The sequence below is a fragment of the Labrus mixtus genome, chromosome 14 (genome assembly GCF_963584025.1).
Source record: "Labrus mixtus chromosome 14, fLabMix1.1, whole genome shotgun sequence".
Taxonomy (NCBI): domain Eukaryota; kingdom Metazoa; phylum Chordata; class Actinopteri; order Labriformes; family Labridae; genus Labrus; species Labrus mixtus.
The window spans coordinates 24,962,097-24,982,477 of NC_083625.1; the positions used below are offsets into that span (position 1 = coordinate 24,962,097).

Below are 20,381 nucleotides of genomic sequence, written 5' to 3' on the forward strand. Positions count from 1 at the left end.
CCAATTAATTAAACCATTAGACACCCTCAATAAAGGACCTTCAAGTATATGTTTTTTGGGTGCTTTTCTTCAGTGGACACATGATGTTTGAAAGGGGCTGCTAGCCGAGCTGCTGCCAGCTTGTTTGTGGGTGCTCAGCTAGTTTTAAAGTACGTATTATTTAAGTTTTAACGGGTTCTACTCCTCCTAGTACTAATCTTTTTAATGCTACGCTCTTAGAGGGGGTTTGAGGGCTGCAAGCCAAGCAGCTGCTAATCTCAGTTTATACCTAAACTAAATCCTAAATCAGGGAGAAAGATAAAGATATTTTACTGTTGCAACACTATAAATGCAAACAAATATAGTCAATATTTGTTTGCATGATGTAACATGAACAGTTGGCAGTGATGGAAAACTAATAAAAAATGATTAAAGTGCATCTTACAGGCCCGTTAAGACTCCCGATATAGATGACTTTGCTGTCCTTATTAGCACTCTCCTTCTCTCTGGCTGAACCACCTGTATGTGCAAACAGATGAGTGAACCAAGTGACAGACAGCGGGGGGGGGACACATGCTCACACCCTTTTGTTTCCAACTGCCAGGCTGAGGAATGCCAGTGACCAGAGTCCTTGAGGCTGTCGGCAGACAGATCTGTGTGCAGACAGAGCAGACCCCCGCTCACCTGCACGTAGCAGATCCTTCTGCTCTCGAACCACAAGACCAGTATGTCCGTCTTCACTGTGTCTGTTTTTAACTACACAACATCCACTGATCCAGTTAAGTTCAGTGTCCAGAAACTCATACATGATGGCCATTTTCCTCTAGCTAAAATGTAATGTCCTTTTGGCTATACTATAGGTTGAATATTGGCTCTATAGTTAGCATACAACCTGTCCTATAATACTGCATAACACAACACTAATTTAAGCTTGGCAGCGGCTGAAGGCTTACGTTAGCTGAAACCACATACTTATATACTGCCGCTAACGCGATCGTAGTATGTTAGCAACATACTAAACTACAGGTCACATGTCGTACGTCTTCCAGTCCGAGCTACGTTGAATAAGCAAGCATCATGCTAGCACAACCGTCAGTCCTTAAATAGAATTCAACAACGATATACATCTGTTCATTACTAATACAGCTTTAAAGTCATTTATTATTATTTGGAAACATTTAGAATGTATTTCAGTATGTTTACTTTCATTTACTGCTAGTTGGCTGAACGATGAGCTCTGCTAACAAATTCTGGCCTATCGAGTAAACATCATCCTACACAAAATTGCATACTGTGATCTCAGATTATACTACACACTCAATGTGACGTCATATTTAGTATGACTAGTATGCAGTTTCGGACACGGCCATGTTGTTTACTTACAGTCCAACGTCCATCTGTATTTTACTATCTGCTTCTTTATCAGACACTGATCAATTAGAAAGCAGTGAAAAGATAACAGTAGCCTATTATTATTATTATGGGTTAGCAAATCTGTTTTTATTTTCAAAAAATGCGTTGTGCCCCTCAAGACATTCACTAATTACTGGTTTATAGTTGGTGATCAGTCAAGAAGCAGTAAAATTACATCATACATCTCATACATACATACATACAGCGTAAAGCAGTCTGACATTATTACATCAATTAGCTTCCCACCCAGAGAGGACGGCAAAGGAAAACATTGTCACATGGCTTTGGATTAGGGGTTAAATTTCTTCTATTGCCAAATATAGACATTCTGAATCAATTCTCCTCAATCTTTGTTTGTATTTAAAAGTATCATCATTAGAAACAGATGGCTGTGTGACAAGTCTTGCAAAAGTTAAAGGCCACTAAAATCCATATAACAGTTGAAAACATTCCCCTCAGCTTTGTTTCTCCTGACGTGTGGAGCTGTTTTGGCTTTGCAGTGTGTCCACAGGCTGAGGTCAAGAGGTGTTACAGCTAACTTTGAGCGTGCAGCTCGTGCAGGCTGTTGCTGCGATGTATCATGTGAGCTCACAGCATGGGCCCTACGTCCTCCACAGCTATTTCTGTCAGTGTAAAATCATGAGAACCACTTTAACCAACACAAGGCTGGCCATAGGGCAACATCTCCCTCAATGTCTGCTCCCTCTGACAGCCCAACAGTCTGATTTCTTTATATTGCCAAAAATTAAATCTGATTTCTGTCTTCCTCTTTAATTCGATGTTTGACCATTGGAGGTCTGGCGCACAGACCGATGGGTGTTTGAGTGCTAAAGCCGTGAACAGAGTGACAAAATCCCTTTGTGATGGCCTTTGTGAGGAGGAGGAATGTCCAAACAAACACTTTCCCAGGGTTTGGGTGATTCAGAGAGTGATCCCACAGGCTGTCAATGTGAACCCTGCAACTCATTACTGACGGAACTGAGCTGATTTATACGATGGAGGATTAGAGCCACATTAAAAAAAAATTAAATTAAATTAAATTTCAAGATTAAAGTTGTAAATTTACAAGAATAAAGTCGTACATTTACGAGTTTAAACTCGTAAATTAACGAGTTTAATCTCTTAAATTAACGAGTTCGAGACCAGCCTGCGTCAAAATGATGAAAGTAGAACTCTTAAAAGTTCCATATTCTGCTTTTTCTGGTTTTATATGCTCTTTAGTGTGTTTTCCAAGTGTCCTGTGCATGTTTAGGCACATCTATGTGCAAAAAGTCAAAGTCCGCGGAAATGCGGCTTCTCCTACATCCTCCTGTTAGCTGTAGCATTAGCTGCATGTAACGCTCGGTTCTAGCCCCCCTCGATAAAAATGTGTCAGTGCGACGTCATTGTCAGTGTGAGATCACTGATCTAAGTCCATTGGCTCTTTGTGGCAAGCCCAGCAGCTCATGTTGAAATTTCCGAGGAGCGTGCTGAGCAACTGACCAACGACAGAGCGGATCGGCAGACCAATCAGAGCAGACTTGGCCCACGTGGGGTCTAACAGTGTGGGCTCAACAGAGCGTAGCTGACGGACTCAGAGCGACGGCAAAGGAAAACATTGTCACATGGCTTTGGATTAGGGGTTAAATTTCTTCTATTGCCAAATATAGACATTCTGAATCAATTCTCCTCAATCTTTGTTTGTATTTAAAAGTATCATCATTAGAAACAGATGGCTGTGTGACAAGTCTTGCAAAAGTTAAAGGCCACTAAAATCCATATAACAGTTGAAAACATTCCCCTCAGCTTTGTTTCTCCTGACGTGTGGAGCTGTTTTGGCTTTGCAGTGTGTCCACAGGCTGAGGTCAAGAGGTGTTACAGCTAACTTTGAGCGTGCAGCTCGTGCAGGCTGTTGCTGCGATGTATCATGTGAGCTCACAGCATGGGCCCTACGTCCTCCACAGCTATTTCTGTCAGTGTAAAATCATGAGAACCACTTTAACCAACACAAGGCTGGCCATAGGGCAACATCTCCCTCAATGTCTGCTCCCTCTGACAGCCCAACAGTCTGATTTCTTTATATTGCCAAAAATTAAATCTGATTTCTGTCTTCCTCTTTAATTCGATGTTTGACCATTGGAGGTCTGGCGCACAGACCGATGGGTGTTTGAGTGCTAAAGCCGTGAACAGAGTGACAAAATCCCTTTGTGAGGAGGAGGAATGTCCAAACAAACACTTTCCCAGGGTTTGGGTGATTCAGAGAGTGATCCCACAGGCTGTCAATGTGAACCCTGCAACTCATTACTGACGGAACTGAGCTGATTTATACGATGGAGGATTAGAGCCACATTAAAAAAAAATTAAATTAAATTAAATTTCAAGATTAAAGTTGTAAATTTACAAGAATAAAGTCGTACATTTACGAGTTTAAACTCGTAAATTAACGAGTTTAATCTCTTAAATTAACGAGTTCGAGACCAGCCTGCGTCAAAATGATGAAAGTAGAACTCTTAAAAGTTCCATATTGTGCTTTTTCTGGTTTTATATGCTCTTTAGTGTGTTTTCCAAGTGTCCTGTGCATGTTTAGGCACATCTATGTGCAAAAATTCAAAGTCTGCGGAAATGCGGCTTCTCCTACATCCTCCTGTTAGCTGTAGCATTAGCTGCATGTAACGCTCGGTTCTAGCCCCCCTCGATAAAAATTTGTCAGTGCGACGTCATTGTCAGTGTGAGATCACTGATCTAAGCCCATTGGCTCGTTGTGGCAAGCCCAGCAGCTCATGTTGAAATTTCCGAGAAGCGTGCTGAGCAACTGACCAAGGAAAATACTTTAAGAGAAAATTACTTTAAGAGTTCTACTTTCATCATTTTGCGCAGGCTGGACTTTAATCTTGTAAATTAACGAGTTTAATCTCAAAATTAAAAAAATATATATTTTTTTAACATGGCCCTAATCCTCCGTCGTAGATTTACGATCACAATGTGCTATAAATTAGGGTTAGGGTTAGGGTCGTCCTTTGCTCTGGACGTTATTGAAGTGTCTATGCCAGCAAGTCGATTTTCTGAGCTGTGCAGTCGATGATTTAAAATGCAGCCCAAAGGAAAGAAACATGTTATTTTTAATAATGATAATAATATTACATTAGACTTTTACAGTGCTTTTCTGAATACTCAAAGACGCTTAAAGAAGAATAACAACAAAACAAAATAGTGAAAACAAAACAAAGGAGAAATAATGTAAGAGAAGTAGAATGAGGACAGAGGTTGTAAGTGGTTGTAGGCGATGTTGTAGTGTAGGGTTTTGGGGGATTTCTTGAAGGTGGAGAGTCTCTTCTGGTTTTTGGGAGTGAGTTCCAGAGGGTGGGAGCGGCAATGGAGAAGGTCCCCCCCCAAGGACCGATGATTAGTCCTGCAGAGGTTTGCGTCAGTATCGCTGAGTGTGTCGGTGGAGGAGCTCAGACAGGTAGGGGGAGCGATGTTATGGAGAGCTTTATAAGTGATGATGAGGAGTTTGAAGCTGTATTTTTCATAAAAATCCCCCACCCCCCCAAAAAATGATGCTGCAACTTAAGGTAAAACAATGAGAATTTTAAAATGTACTTATGCAAATAATTATAACTTTTTAATCAAGAACTTTTTTTTCCAATTACAAGGTTTTGTCCTGGACTTAAAATGTTCCTCTTTTTTTGAGTCCATAAGTTTGTTTGCAAAAAGTTTCGCTTGTGAATCCGACAGTTTTGTTTGCACATGTTGGGGGCTGAACTTGGCTGAGAGATTGAAATCCAGTCTCTTTTGTCCCAACCCTGTTAGAGTAGCACCTGAGCAACATCCACTGTTTGCAAACGAGAGAAGGAGTTTTTGTCTAACGGCGAAGACGCAGGAGTGGATAATAAAGACAATCAATAAAATGAATGAGCAGATATATTTAAAGATGCCCTCTGTTTTAATTAGCATACCAATGTTATGATGGAACTGGTGGATTAAAAATGTTAATAACATTACTGACAATCAATCGTTTTTTTTTAATGTAATTTTTTTTTTTTAAATCAATCTTAAAAGTGATTTTTCTTGCCTTTTAAAATTATATGTGATAGCAGTAATTTGAGTTTCATACTCAGCTCTATTTGTGTGATTTCATTGTTTTTACTTTCACTCTCAAACTTTCCAAATACACACACAGTATTGTCCTAAAAGAGAAAAAAAAACATGCAATGTCCATGTAAAATGATGGTAAAGATCATTTATTTTATAAATACTTCTGTCTTTATTTCAGTATACAAAATAACAGTATGTACATCCACACAAAAGTGGTTTACAAAATCCATGAGTTCAGCTCATAGGCTCTGAAAAATAGAATATATTTGAACTGCAGACATAAAAGAGTTAATGCACCGTTTTACAAAAGTCTTTAATTCTCTTCTTCTTCGTCTCTCAATCCACAGGGATGCAGGCGTGTTAAGATCCACACAGGACACATGGCGAGAGTCCAGAAACATCAACCACAAAATAAGATCCATGATTGAAAAAGTACTTAAAGTTCCCTTTTTGTTTCCTTTTCCTCATTATTGTCCATCACTGCGAGGAAAAAAAAAGTCTTAATAGTACCCAAAAAAAAGTACCACATGGATCCATCAGAACCCTTTGATATCCGTGGAATGAAGCCAAACACAAGTCAAGTGAGGGGGAGAAACACCCCCTCTCCTCCAGCATAAAATCCAATATTATTTCTTTTTACTAGAGATATAATAAAATAGACTTTCCATATCCCTCTCAGCGGGATTCATACACATGAACAAGAAAAAAGAAATACCCAGGAGGACGGTGGTCATCACGTAAAGCGGAACTCCGCGTCCAGCTTTGTGAAGAGAAGAAGCCCAGTTTGGAGATTTGATACAAAATGATACAGACACAAGAACAGACCGGTTCCCATGAGAGACACATGCTAAAGCTTAAGACAAAAGTAAGCCTTTGTGGTACTGTAGTGCTTTGGTTAATCTGTAGTCCCGGGCGGCTTGGTTTTTTTTCCAGCAGAGGACTGCAGCATGGACTCATTTGCAGACGTATCTCTCCACGATTCGCTCACACTTCTTGCAGGTGACGTAGCAGCACCAGTGGTACTTGCAGTGGCAGCGCTCCACCAGCTTCTCTGTGTACGGGTTGTAGCCACGCCCGCAGCACATCAGGTCACAGCTGTCACTGCCCATAGAGGTTTTGTTGCACTGCCTGAAATAAACGAGAAAATAAATATTAATATTTACATAATAATAACTTAAATCACAGCATTTCAACACTTAATGGTCTCCTGGTTTGAATTTAATCCTGGTTTTGTTTCTTTCATTCTGTTTGTTCGTCTGCATGGGCACTAGTATCCTTGTTAGCATATTTTTTCTGGACCCTTTTATCATGATTTGGGGTAACAAATCATACAGTTGCATGTCAACACTTTTCAGGTTTCTTTAAGTTCTTTGTTAGTCCAGTCTAGCAGTCTCAGACCTCGTGGGCAACTGTCTGTCACCCCATGTAGCCTCTGGGAGTGACAGCCGACATTTGTGTCCAGGCTTTCTGGACTTCCTTTTCCATGTGTACCCTTTTTTTACAGTCCAACTAACAACTTAAGAAGCAAGAATGGAGTTGGTGTTTTGAAAAAGCACTGAAGAGGGGATTATTAGCTGCAGATCTCTGTTTATTGAGATCATTAAAAGTCAACTGTAGTTAAATGACTACCACTGGCTTGTATGATAACATTACTGGGGGACTACATTTTGCCTCGTTTGCTTTTCTTTGAACTGTTGGGGTACAAGATTACAAATGGAAACCAGAACACACTTGATATCAAAAATCTGGTCCAGTGCCTCCAGATTCTGATCCAGATCCTACAGATTCTGATCCAGATCCTACAGATTCTGATCTGATGTAATATTAGAAACATTGTGACTGAGATGATAAAAAACAGACAGGACGGCTCGTGGTCGGAAACCTTTCTTTGACTAGTTTTCATGTAAACACTCCAATGAAGTACTCCCAGTAGCAGATCCAGGTTTTGAGAACCAGGATGAGAGCTTAACTGGATTTCTGTCACTAAGATACAATAAGAGTTAGTACATGCTTCTTATTATTCTTTTGATCCTTTAAAGGACATCATGTTTGGAAGTCACCTGGCTGGTTGTTTATTTCCCTGTTCATATGATGATTGCAATATCCATGATTGTCATTGTTAGTCTGCAGCTGTGTCATGATTTCTCAACACTAAGTTTGTGTCTTATACCTAGAAAATTTGGATCAGGTGTTTACATGCTCTATGATACTCTGCATGTTTACATGCCAGAGTACGCTGGTTTCTATCAGAGGACTTAAGGCTGCATATCCCAGTTTCTCAAATCCAGGATAAGGGTTTATCTAGACTTCTGAAACCTGGATGAAATGTTTAAATGCACAGTTTGCATCTGGACTACTTAAAGAACTGATCATAACCAGGAAATGAATTACCTTTTAATGTTTACACATGTTACTGCACTCAAAGTAGACAGACAACACAGAGTCAGGAAACAAGTTGATAATAACCAGGATACTTGTGTGCTTGTAAAGCTTCAACAAGATGTAAGAAAAGGAGTCTTAACTACCAGCCAGGAATATATTTCCAGTTAAGCTTCATTTTTAAAGTTTACTGCTCCTGTCTAAAATATTGTGGTGATCTCGCAGACTTAAGAGCCCACAATAGTCCTTTAAAAGTGCTTGACCGCCTGGCGAGCCTTAACCTTTTGTGCACTCCTTCCTCCAAACATTTTTTCTCTCATTTTCGTTTTGTTCTGTCGTCTCTGGGCAGTGGATGCTTGAGAGCCTCTCACTTCAGAAGCCCAAGGCATCTTAAACGAGCGGAGAATAGCCCCCCGTAAATCACACTGAATACACAGGGCTGCCCTCCCTCTCTTTAGCTTGCCCTCTCCACATAATTGCATTGTTTTATGATGGCAGAGTGTTAATGACCAGTATGGGGAGGGAGGGAGATGCTTAGCTGCTGGCTACTGCGGGAGTGAAGGAAGAGGAGGAGGGACAAGAGTCATTGAGAGTGTAAGACAGGTTTATTACATCGGTGGGAGCTGGGAATTAGACAGAAACCCCCACACACTTTTGTCAGTAGCAAGATCGGGTTATATCACTGCTGTGTTGTAAGTGGAGCAGAAGGAACGCTCTGTACATTGAGTTCATCTGCTGGTTCAAGTAGAGCAACAGTAATGTAATTAAAGACTAAAGCACAGGCTTCAATGACGTGCCTCATCTCGGGGCCATGACACTTTTTAGCACCAGCGATCACACTTCTTCCATTAGCGGGCTACTGCTAAAATTCAATTTCCCCTGCCCCAGATTGTCTTGTTAGTCAAATAGCTTGACTCTAGAAAGAGTATTGACTTACTTTTAGGTCTTATAATCTCAAGGAAACCGCCTTGGTCCTCTGCAGGTGCTATGCAGATGACGCTCTGCTGTATGTTAATTTGGACCCAAATGGTGTCATGATGCTCTATCTGAAAACATCTTTGGTTGCTTTAAACTGATGGGACCGACCACTTTGTGAAATAAAACAGTGAGAAAACATAAATATCTTTAGTTGGTCTACAATTTAACAATTTGGCCCCTTAAGTCCATCAGATGAGAGTTTGTATTTTTCATGGCACAGACTTAAATTTTAAATTTCACAAAAAGAAGGGGACCACAGTAGCTTTATTTGCAACAGACATCCTTTCAGAGATGGTTTTAGTCAATGAACCAGGATGGCCCCAAAGATCCACTGGTTCTTGTCTTTTAGCTGTTCCACAAATCAGAACAAAAACGTTTGGTGATGCTGCCTTTAGCTTTTAGGCGATATCTTTTATGTCCATCATCCATCTCATATTTCATTTTTATTCTACTGAACTCATATTGGTGTGCATTAATCTCTAAAGCTAGTCAATTTGTTTCCCGATTCCCTTGTAAAGCACTTACAAAATGTGAAAAACTACTATTGCATTTGTCTGAAAGGTGCTATATAAATAAAGTGTGACTGATTGATTCATACTTTTAAGCTCTTTCCCTCCATTCTACAAATTATTCAGAACTCTACTGCTCAAACAAACACTATGCAGTGACCAGACAACCAAGCTCAACCCCAGTTATTCCCCTCCAATGTCCCCAGCCAGCAAAACACCACCCGGCTGAGCCTTTCTTACCAAAGCCCCCCATACAGACCACCTACATCACAGATGCCCCAGACTCCAACCACATCAGTTTTAGCTAGCCTCTGCTGGCTCCCAGTGTCTCTAAGGACTTATGGGACCAACTGCAATTACAAAAACATTACTAAACATGAACCAAAACTATGCAACTCATTTTTTGGTAGATGCAGTCTTCTGTTTCTTTTTGAAAGCACTTGAGCTACTCCCCCTGTGGGAAACATGCTTCAAGTTTATTTTATTATTTAAAAAATTATGTCAGCACTAACAATAAAGTCAGCTACAAGGTCAATCCAAGTGTAAATCTGATAAATCCTCTCCTTGAGTGGCCACTGGTGTCAGAGAAATCAGCGGTGAGATAATGTGAGCATGTGATTCTGTGTAACGACATTTGGAGGAAGTCTAAGAATTCCTCAGATACGATCTGTCCGGACACATATGGGATTAATAAATACCCACGCATGATACACTCACAGTTACTCATACACAAACATCGTCACACATTGGTGTAATGATGGTGCCTCACTCGGGTTGCAGACTGTGTGTGGCTGCTGCGTTATCAGGCTGCAGTAATGGAACACATTGGACACTGTGAGTGTCCTTGACATGAAGCATGTCTTGTGGTTATCTGAAGGGTGGCCTTAGGCTGAGGAACACAAGACATGACCATCATATGATGTATGACATTTGAAACAACATTTAATGGAGCTGGTTTTATCCTCGGTGCCTTACACGGCCGTGAGCACTGGCTGTTGACATTGAGGCATGCTTCAGTACTTTTGGTTGTGCAAATCGTTGCCTGCATTTAAATAAAGACGGCTTAGTAAATGTATGATCAATGAGGAAATGCTTAAGATTTTGTATTAAAGCAGGGGTAGGTCACTCTTTTGAAATCGTAGATTGGTAGATCGAAAGAGTAGATTTTAAATCCAAAAAAAAACCAAGAAACTCCGTCCAACAAGTGAGCGTCCACTTCCTCATTGTGTTGAAGGGTTAGTTCAGAGGAGACAGTGTTTTGGAGAGTGGCAGAGCATCGTTGCTTTCTCACTGGCTAACTTTATCAAACTATCTTTTTCTATCATCTTCTTTTGTAACTACTTCACCAGCTTTAGCTCGTGGAAAACTTATTCAGGCCTGTGACAGCCGCAGACACCTCGTTTCTTTCTTTGATTTATTGATTACTTAACACAGCACATGTATTTATAACCATTCATCACTCCTGAATACTTAACGATAACAAATAACTGAGATGCTGTTTTTCTCACTCTTTCTACATCCTTGGTTGGCCATCATGTAAGCTAACCTCTCTGACACCACAGGATTGATATCAATCAATCTGAGGGTATCTTTAGCGGCTAGCTGGAACTTCATTGGCTTGGCCCAGTGGTGCGAACACATGGGTTCATGTATCCAGGCAATGCTGAAAGGATATTGATGTGTTCTGAACATTTAAATATGACCAGAAAATGACAGAAAATCTGTTTAAGTTGTTTGTGTGCAGCTCTGAGGATGAAGAACAAAGGAGGACATTTAATATAAGGCATCAATATTCACAGCTATAAAGAAGATGTGTATTTCAGTGGTTGGAGTTCAACTCTGGGATTCTTTGCACAACGATTTGAAGAATGTATAAATATCTTGCAGTTTAGGAAAATACACAAGGAAATAATTATTAGACTTTATAAATTTGAAAACAGTTTTTTTTAATGGTGAAGTTTAGTAAAAGATTAGCATGTATTGGTTTATCTTTTTTATGTTAATGTTATATTGGCTGCTGAGTGGGATTTGACAGACACCAGTACACCTTTATGTCAATTCTTGATCTGCTCCCACACTTCCTGTGTGTTTTTCTCATGCAGAAAAGAACCGGTCAGTATTCTTTCTGTCATAAAAACATACTTTTGGGTATTCTGCACCCTCAGCCTGGAATCTGTTGCAGAACGACTCAAGGAGCTGGTGTCCTGAAATGTTTTTAAATCTGAAATGAAAGACTCGGAAACAGCTTCTACAGGATGTCGATGTTTTCAACTCGACTGCGTGAACTACTGACTCCCAGATTTGACTCATAGATGGTTCTCTTTTTATGTAACTTTGAGTGTTTTGTCATTTGTGCTGCTAATTGGTTGGCCGGGTCTCAGCCTGAGAGAGACTCTCAGACAAACATGATTCTTGTTCCTCACTAACTTGTCACAGAGCACGAACCAGCAACACTTTACACAGTCCCAAAGAAAACACTGGAGCTGAATGGTGTAAATAAACCGTTATCTTTGGGGGGGGGGGGGGGGGGGGGGGCTTTAACTATTTCCCCATTTGTGTGGCCCTCTCCAATCGATATCAGCTCCAGTGCACTCAGTCCTAAGAATAACCACATTAGTCATTATTTTAGATAGTGGGACACCGACTCCAGGCTCAGTGGCCTTTTCAGCGACACATGCTCAGACAAGTCACAGACAGAGCACTCTCAGGGGCCGCTGCGTGTTATCACACAGCTTTTTCAAGAAACGGAGCCAAGAGGTAGGAAGGCACTTCACTAAAGTCAACATCGGGGAATGATCAGGATTGGTCATTTCCTATTCGTCTACTGCGTGGGACTGAATCATGCCTTTAACTCATGGTAAAAACACTGTCATTACCACAAAATAATCCCCAAACACAGTGATGTAATATGGGAGTCTCACCTGTCCTGTGTGCCGACAGAGCCTTGTTTGTCATTCCTGATGCAGAAGTCCGAGGAGCTCTGCAGGTAGACCAGCTCGTTCTCCCTCACCGGCCTGATGTCGATGTCTTTGGGTACCAGCTGCTTGCGTGTCCCCATGGGCCTGTGAACCACTTTAGTAGCAGACAGGTACTTGGTCTTTAGGTCCATGGCGATCTCCCTCAGGTCTTGCAGGCCCCTCCAGCAGGTCCTTATAGAGCAGGAGCCGGACACGCCGTGACATTTACACTTCATCACCATCGCGTCTCTCAACGCCTGGAGAGCCACGGACAGGGAGGTTAGATAGCTCTCACACTTTAGCAACAATTCCACGAATAATACATCAAACTTTTAGTCCTAGAAGCTACTCTTGAGTTACAACCACAATCAAAAATATCTTCTAAATTGAGCCAAATTAGTCAGTCGGGAGTCTTCTGAACACTGGGATTACTTGAGCAATCAGAAATGAACAGCACTTTAAGCCCAAAACCCAGAAGTCCCATTGCTTTCAGAAATTACTACCTCCCTATCAGGGTCCCTAAAAGGGACAAAATGAATTCCCAAGGGACGTTATTTATTTATTTCCACAAACGTGTGTAAATGTGCAGACTACTTCTTCAAGTTCCTGAACACAAGAGAAAGTGTGTGTGGTGGAAATGCAGCTTTTGTGGAATCTTACATTTACACAGATATGATGCAGTCCAATCCTGAAATACTGAAATACAAAACTCAAATAACATCCCAATGTGGAGGACATGACTTACTTGTCTCCCGACTTCACTGTTGTGCAGGTGCATGAGTTTGTTAGCGTGGGAGCCTGCTCGCTTCATCTTCATGGGAGCGTCAGAGAACTTAGAACCCATGATCAGACCGTAGTGCAGGTTATCAGCACAGCCTCCCCAGCGATAGCCGGGCTCGGGGATCTCTGCGGGCATGGGACCACACGAGCACAGCCGCAAATCTCCTGAAGTGCAGGCTCGGGCGATGGTGTGGCTGATGGTTGCCGCTGACAGGGCGTAGACAAATGCAGCCTCTCTTGTTCCTGTCGAATCAGATAAGAAACCCAGATTAAACGAGGAAAAGAGGACGACGCCGCGTTTATTTTTAAGGCCTGACCCTGCAAACTGACAGAGCAGCACCTGACTGAATTTGATGATAGGTTGAATGCTTGTTTCCTGTTAGGACAGAGTGTTAGCAGAGTGTCTGTTACCAACACTGAACAGGTAAGAGATTGACAAGAGGGCAAGAAAATTACCTGTACTGGTAACCCAGGCAAAGTCACAGCATCCATCATCACAGATAACACAAACTACAGCGAGAGAGTCGCTGTGGCCAAGAGCTTCTTCTGTTCCTTTTTGTATTTATGCAAATTTTACCAGGAGCATGATGGGATACAATTGTAATGGATATCCAATCATAGGCTCGTAAATAGGGAACTTGCAATACAGATTTTGCAAAATCTTCAGTAACTTGGATATCGTCATAAGAGAGAGGGTACGATACGATACAACTCGACAATACAATACAAGACACGTCAAGACAAGACAAGTCTTAGTCTGAAGTGTTAGCATGACGTGTGCAGCGGCCAGCTTGAATAGATTTTTTTTTACAAAGCATACCAATAATTAAAAGTTATTTCAGCAAATAAGACAATCCAAAAACATCTATACAAAGTTCTAGTCCTTCTACATAACAAACGTCCCTCCTGTTTCTCTCTTTTCCTCTCATCTTTTATCCATCTCAGGGAAAAAACAGAAAAACCACTGAGAGCCCAACATGAATCCATCAACCACAGCCCATCACTGCCCGAGCTGTAACGCAGACTGAGCCCTGATGTAATTGGAGGTGATGTGCGTACACGGAAAGCACACATGTTTAAGGCCGGGGAGCAATTGGAAGGAAGGGAAGAAATCATGTATGACCGTTTGCTGTTAAAGATCAAAGCCGGGGCCCGGACAGAGATGAGCCGTTTCCTGTTCTGTGCAGACATGGCTTCCATGTCTGCACGGCTCCTCCACCAAATAACCTGAAACTTGTCTCTGACTCAAGGTCATTCTGGCAAAGGAAGCAGCTAAGTCAGACAACAAACTTAACAGGCATGCAGTTAGATAATGCTGTGGATTTTCAGGAATGAAAAGCAGAGTTTAATTTAATCAATGTAAGCCCTGAGCGAAGGCGATTAACAATTAAATCAAAGGCTGGATCGGCTGGCAGCACAAAGATGGAAAGATTGAGCAGAAATTCATCTCAACCCAGAACCCCTTTCACACGCACTCCTGAAAATATCTAGAAAATGTCTTCAGGAGGCACGACACAACGTGTAAGAAATCATAATGTATTTTTACAACATATATAAGAGGATGGAAGATGCTACAGAGTCATTTTTCCTTCTTATCGTGTCATTGAATGTGTGCACAGAATCAATGAAAGAGTGGAAAAGAACATTCTGATGAGCAGAAAAGAGTATAACGTAGATTCATTACATGCACGAAGATTGAAGATCAAACCGGCTGTGAAGCGGCTGCAGGGTACAAACGTCCCCGCCCCCTTTTCATGCACTCACAGTGAATTTTGAAAGAGTTTTGTGCATGTGTGAAAAGGCTACAGGACTCATTTTTGGTCATAATTCTGTGTCATAATTCTCTAAATAGCCTCCAGACACAGCATACACATCATGAAAGGTCGAGGCACATTGCAACAGTTACTGTAAACTGAACAGCAACACATCGATCACATAATGACCTTTGTTCTGTGTCAGGCATCACTATAAACATCCGACTCTTGCGGGTAAGTAACTTGGCAGAGCGCTTTGGGAAAAGAAAAAGAAAAACCTAACAGCATCCATGACGTCATTTTAAACCATCTCTGAAAATGTACCTCGGTCGAGGTCGGGTGGATACTTCTGCGCGTCGATGGGGATGTCGATGGAGGAGCAGTTCCAGCGCATGTCAGAGAAGGTCTTCTGGCACGTCTTCTTCACCTCGCGGGCCGCCTGGACGATGGTCTGCATGAGCTCCAGGTTGCTGCGACACAGCTGAGCCTGAGAGGACACCATGCCCGGCAGCAGCTTACAGTGCTGCGTCTGGTTGATGTGCAGAGACGTGGGAGCGTGTGATAGCGCTCTGTGGGAACACAAACAACAAGGATCGGTCAGTATACACAATCTCTTAATCACTGAGGTGATGACTACAATGTGCCCATTGCTCAATCCCTTCTTTTGTGGAATTATCAGGTTTGTGTGGAATTAAAAAAAAAAAAAAAGCATGTCGTGAGTTTCTGTTCCAGTGGTGTGTTTTTCTTGTGACCAAACAATTGAAGAATCCAAACAGCAGGGGATTATTTTGGCATGCACTGCGGACAAGAACCATCTTATCACACGAGAATCCCAAAGGGAAGCCAGCTGCGGATTCATAAAGTATAAGTGACACGCTCTTGGCGTGGTGCTTGTCTTTTGTTTTAGCGCAGCAGAAGCCTCCAGATCTACCAAAAATATAAAAAAAGAGCCCAGAAAACTCTGATCCACAATCAGATGAAAAACTACACAGATCCTTTGCCAGTTGCATTTTTTCCCCACAGGAAGAGTCGTCCCCTGTGGCCTCGGTTTGACAAGAATCATTAGTTATTAAAGCGTGCACACGTTTGATTTGAACTTATTGAGGAGAAACTTAATGGAGAAACCACAGGGCGGAGCAGGTCGGCTCTGATGGTCCTGCTCTCTCTTTTGCCGAGGCTTCGTGAGAACCCGCAGCGCCGCCTGCACCGCAGCCTGTTCTGCATTAAGGGGGCCAAGGGGCCGCCACTCTGTGCCCAGATGATAAGCTGTGACTCCTCTGTGCTCGCCGTAACCCGGCACTCACAGGTGTTTACAGCCGCATCTGTTTTGTATTGCAACGCGGTGTACTATCAAGACTGCAGGAAGTCTCGCTTAGATGTAACACATGTCAGACCTGCTCTGATGAGCACATCTGCCACATTAAGGAAGTACAAATGCTTCAATAATGTACTTTAGTAGAGATGAAATGAATGTATACTTCAGTTTATGTTCTGAAAACATTTGACTCTTTATTTTAACACCTGAACTTTTTACTCCTTTTAGAGAATAGCCTCTTGAGTTTGAATGAATTGAAGAGGAATTATTCTTTTTTTTCACCTTCCAAATGACAAGCGCAATTTCAACCTAAACGAAGGGGACAATAAGAAATGCAAAAGATAATTCCCTAATTCTCCATCAGCTTCATACATTTCAGACGTTGCTTTACAAAGTTGTTAAAAACGTAAAAAGACAAAAGGAAACTAGAAGACATTAAAAAGAAAAAGAAGAAGAAAAATCAGAAGAAGGAGGAGGAGGAGGAGGAAGAGGCGTCTACCGATTGTGACAGTAAAAGGAGAACTGGAAGGAACATGGATGACACTGAAGCTGCCAACATGGCCGACGACTTGGGAGCACATTCAGAGCGGAGAGGCGCTCCCCATCCGTCTGATTTACACGTTAAGAGTCCACTAGATGTTAATACTTTTCAGTGAAACTTTTATTTTACGTTATAAAGATTTAACGTTTAACTGTCTGAAGTCAGTTCAGTCAGCTTTGCACAGAAACAGCTGCAGAAAAAGCCTTTATTTTTTACACTACGGGTACATTTCAGAGCCAAGTGGAATCACTCCTTCAGCTTTGTCCGCACCATACTTGGGTACATAACGTGTGTCCTTTTACCACCTCTGACATCTGCTCTTTAGGCCGACCATTTTTCCCTGATAAGAATCTGTGGAGAGTTGTTGGAGAAGTGGGCGCAGAGAGGGATGTTTTCACAGCGCTGTGACATTAGGCACGGAGATCAAACTCAAATGAAGACTCACACAACAGAACACGCAAACTCTGAGAGCAAACCACAGAGGGTTTCTAAGGATACCGAAAGAAAACTGTACAAAACACCCAGCCCCGAACATAAATATATAAACGAAATAGTAACTGTAATTATAGAATGTCTATGCACAGTGTTGTTTACCTTTTCTCTGCCCTGAAAACAGTGTGGTGCCCAGTTCATGCATGCAACATTTGTCTCAGCGTTGACTCTGTTTGAACGCTGACCAAAGCCTAACGAGGCTGCACACAGCACACAGTGACCTAACACATGATCATCTCGATCTTATTTTCTACTCTTATCTTCCTCTTGTTGTGCAGAGGATACACACTCACACGGCCGCTGCCTTCATCAGGAGCAACAAGAGGAATGTAGGGGCCCTCCAAATCCCCAAAAAACATGCAGAAAGAGCTGCACAATCTGCTCTATCTTTTTGACGTCATGTATTTTGAAAACAGATTGATTGATATATGCTCAAAAAGAAAAAAAAAGAGAAGAGTTGGGTACTTACAGCCATTTGATGCCAGAGCAGACCTGAGACAGCAGCAAAGCCGTGAGCACACCCAGAGGCAGGACATGAGAGCTGCTCCTCATGTTGGACAGAGACTCGGCTTCACGCGGGACAAACAAACACAAAGAGCTGCTGGACCTCTTGGCTCGCACTTAAAAGTGGACTCTCATGGCACGGCCTCGTCCTTTCTCAAAAGCCTGCAGTTAAAATAACATCAATATTAGCAAAAGACTTTAGCCGTGAAACAGTGGTAACATTTTGCAGATTGGAAGTCTTTTTTTTTTCCGCTGAGTTAGAAAGCAGCGGGAGAGTCTTTGTGTGAACGCTGTGACCTCACAAGGTTTAAATCTGGAAATGAAATGAAGCAATAAAAATCGAATTTTCTTTTTAATTCTCTGTCAGGAATAATCACTCAGAACCAATGAAAAAAAATCTTGAATTTATTCTATTTAATTCTTAAAGATTACACACAGATGTCCTCAAAAAATAACTCAACAATACATGGAAAAGGAAAAAGAAATAAGATGATGTGTTGTATATTTGAAGAAATACTAGATAGTCCACAACACTGTAAGGAATATTTATAGAATAAATACACTTTAAACTTTCTAGTGCATGCAAATAGAAAAAAACAAGAAAAATTACCCACAAATGAACCTGAAACACAAAGAACCCCTCAGTGCTGCAGTCTGTGGTACAACAGAGACTTTCCTTTGACACTTTAAAGTGTTTTATTGAACTTTCATTTGTTTTAAATTCACCTATAATAAAGACATAATTAAGCCTGTATAACCGGATGGATGGAAAACTGTGGATCTAAACGATTGAGTTTTTATCTCAACTTTGACACTGAATAATTCAGGAGGAATCCCCCCCCCCCCCCCCCTTCTGGTTAAGAAGCACTTTTCCGCTCCTCTTGAGAAAATGTAAAGAATTTAAAACACAGGTTTCAGTATCAGCAGATCAGCGCAGTAATCTGCTGCAGCGTTGATCTGATAGCGCTTTGAGCTGTTGATAAGACATCTCTTTGAAGAGAGCTTAAAGTGAGCGCGTTAAAGCGCCAGGTAGCGCATAATGGGCCCTTCTTTTTTTAACGCACGAGTTCCGATCCGCGCCGCTGATTGGCGCAGAAAACTGTGAGAAATCACCGATATTAATTATTTAAATGAGGTGAAGTGAAACCCATCAGCAAGCTGTTGCTTCCTTACACTCGATGAACTACTCTGTAAAAAGGTTAAATAAGAAAATACTACAATTTATGTAGTCGTGTTTTCTGCGCGCTCAGTCCGTGTTTGCCGTTTGGAGCCATAAAAAAAAGTCACAGCCACAAGTGGATTAGCTGTTTAAATTTACATTTCTCTAAAGTGGGCTAAATGAGCTCCTGTTTCTCCCTCCTTACAGATAAAGCCTGATAGCCTCACACTCACACACCATCCGATGTGTGTCTTTCATCGAGCCAAGATAAGCGGGGCAGGGCGCACCGAGCGGACTATTAATCACTTTTACGAACTATCACTGGGGATCTAATTATTGGAGAGGAACTTACCAGGATATTTTTACAACTGACTCATTAAAAAGAGTTGCTACCAAAGTGCTTGCAAAGACAGGAGTGGAGATTTGTTTTAGTTCTTCTGAAGCCAAAAAGAGGGAGAGCAAAGTTTGGAGAAAAAACGAGAAAACAAAAACTGAATAAATAATTGGACAGAAAGTGGTTTAACAAAGATATATTTTGCAAATGTTTTTTTAACAACTCGTCTAACACAGACTCACTAAATATCTCAGGCGACTAACAAAAGCACCAACTTTGTCTCGGCTCACTAATCCCTCACTTTAAACCTATCCGTGCGTAAAAGACGCAGAGACTCACTCACAGCAGCCTGGAAAAAAAAGTTTCTCCTCACCTTTGCCGAAGCGTTCAGCCTTCCCCGGTCTAACAAGTAGCACAAGAAAGTAAAAAATGTAATCTCCGCAGGTAGGTATAGGCAGATTATCCTTTTCAAGGGTTCAGTCTGCGTCGGTATCAGCCAGAAGCGTCCGTAAAATCCAGCATGAGGAGGTAGAGTAAGTCCGCACAGGTACGCATGGTGTGTGTCACTGCGGTGCCTGGTGTTGTAGGAGTGTGTTATATGTGTGTGTGTGTGTGTGTGTGTGTGTGTGAAGGACAGAGAGGGTGCAGTGAGTGAGCTGAGTGGGGGCAGACTCGCCTCTAAAGTACCGCGGCCCCGCTTTGATCTCACTGATGATGTCACAGCATCATTAGCATAAAAAAAGCACGCGGCACCGGGAAACACCGACGTGTGAGGGAGTGAGACTGATACTGAGCTGGAAAACACAAGAAGAATACTCCCAGAATAATACCACACAGGAGTAACAGCGACTCGAGATGATTAATAGTCGATAAAAAACGACGTTTATTTTAATGTTGTTTTCATAGCTGCTCTGCTCGCTCTCAAAACATATCATTAGAGATTCCTGAAGTCCTCCAAGGGCGCAACTTTAAGTGACCCAAATATTACAGCAGCCAAAATGTCCATGTCACCTATTATTCTACACAGGCTGGGAAATATAACATTCAAGTTTAGATGGCAAGAAAAAAGTAAACGACCTTGAATGCGTCCTAAATAAATATGAACATTTCTTTGACTGAAGAAAAAAGCAAGTTATTCAGTTTTTTCTTTAGTAACCATTATATATGTCTTTATAACCTGCTAAAACTAAAACCTAAAGTCATATTACAATGT

At 41.6% G+C, this 20,381-nt stretch overlaps 1 protein-coding gene across 1 annotated transcript; it reads right to left on the minus strand.

Moving 5' to 3' along the window:
- Positions 1-5,591: 5,591 nt before the first annotated feature.
- Positions 5,592-19,840, minus strand: wnt11 (wingless-type MMTV integration site family, member 11). The gene is made up of 6 exons (XM_061055939.1): positions 19,542-19,840; positions 17,641-17,837; positions 15,148-15,392; positions 13,035-13,312; positions 12,254-12,546; positions 5,592-6,594 (listed from the first exon to the last, which is right to left on the minus strand). Exons 2-6 carry the CDS (start codon positions 17,721-17,723, stop codon positions 6,420-6,422), a joined length of 1,074 nt encoding a protein of 357 aa, XP_060911922.1. The 5' UTR covers positions 17,724-17,837; positions 19,542-19,840; the 3' UTR covers positions 5,592-6,419.
- Positions 19,841-20,381: the final 541 nt, after the last annotated feature.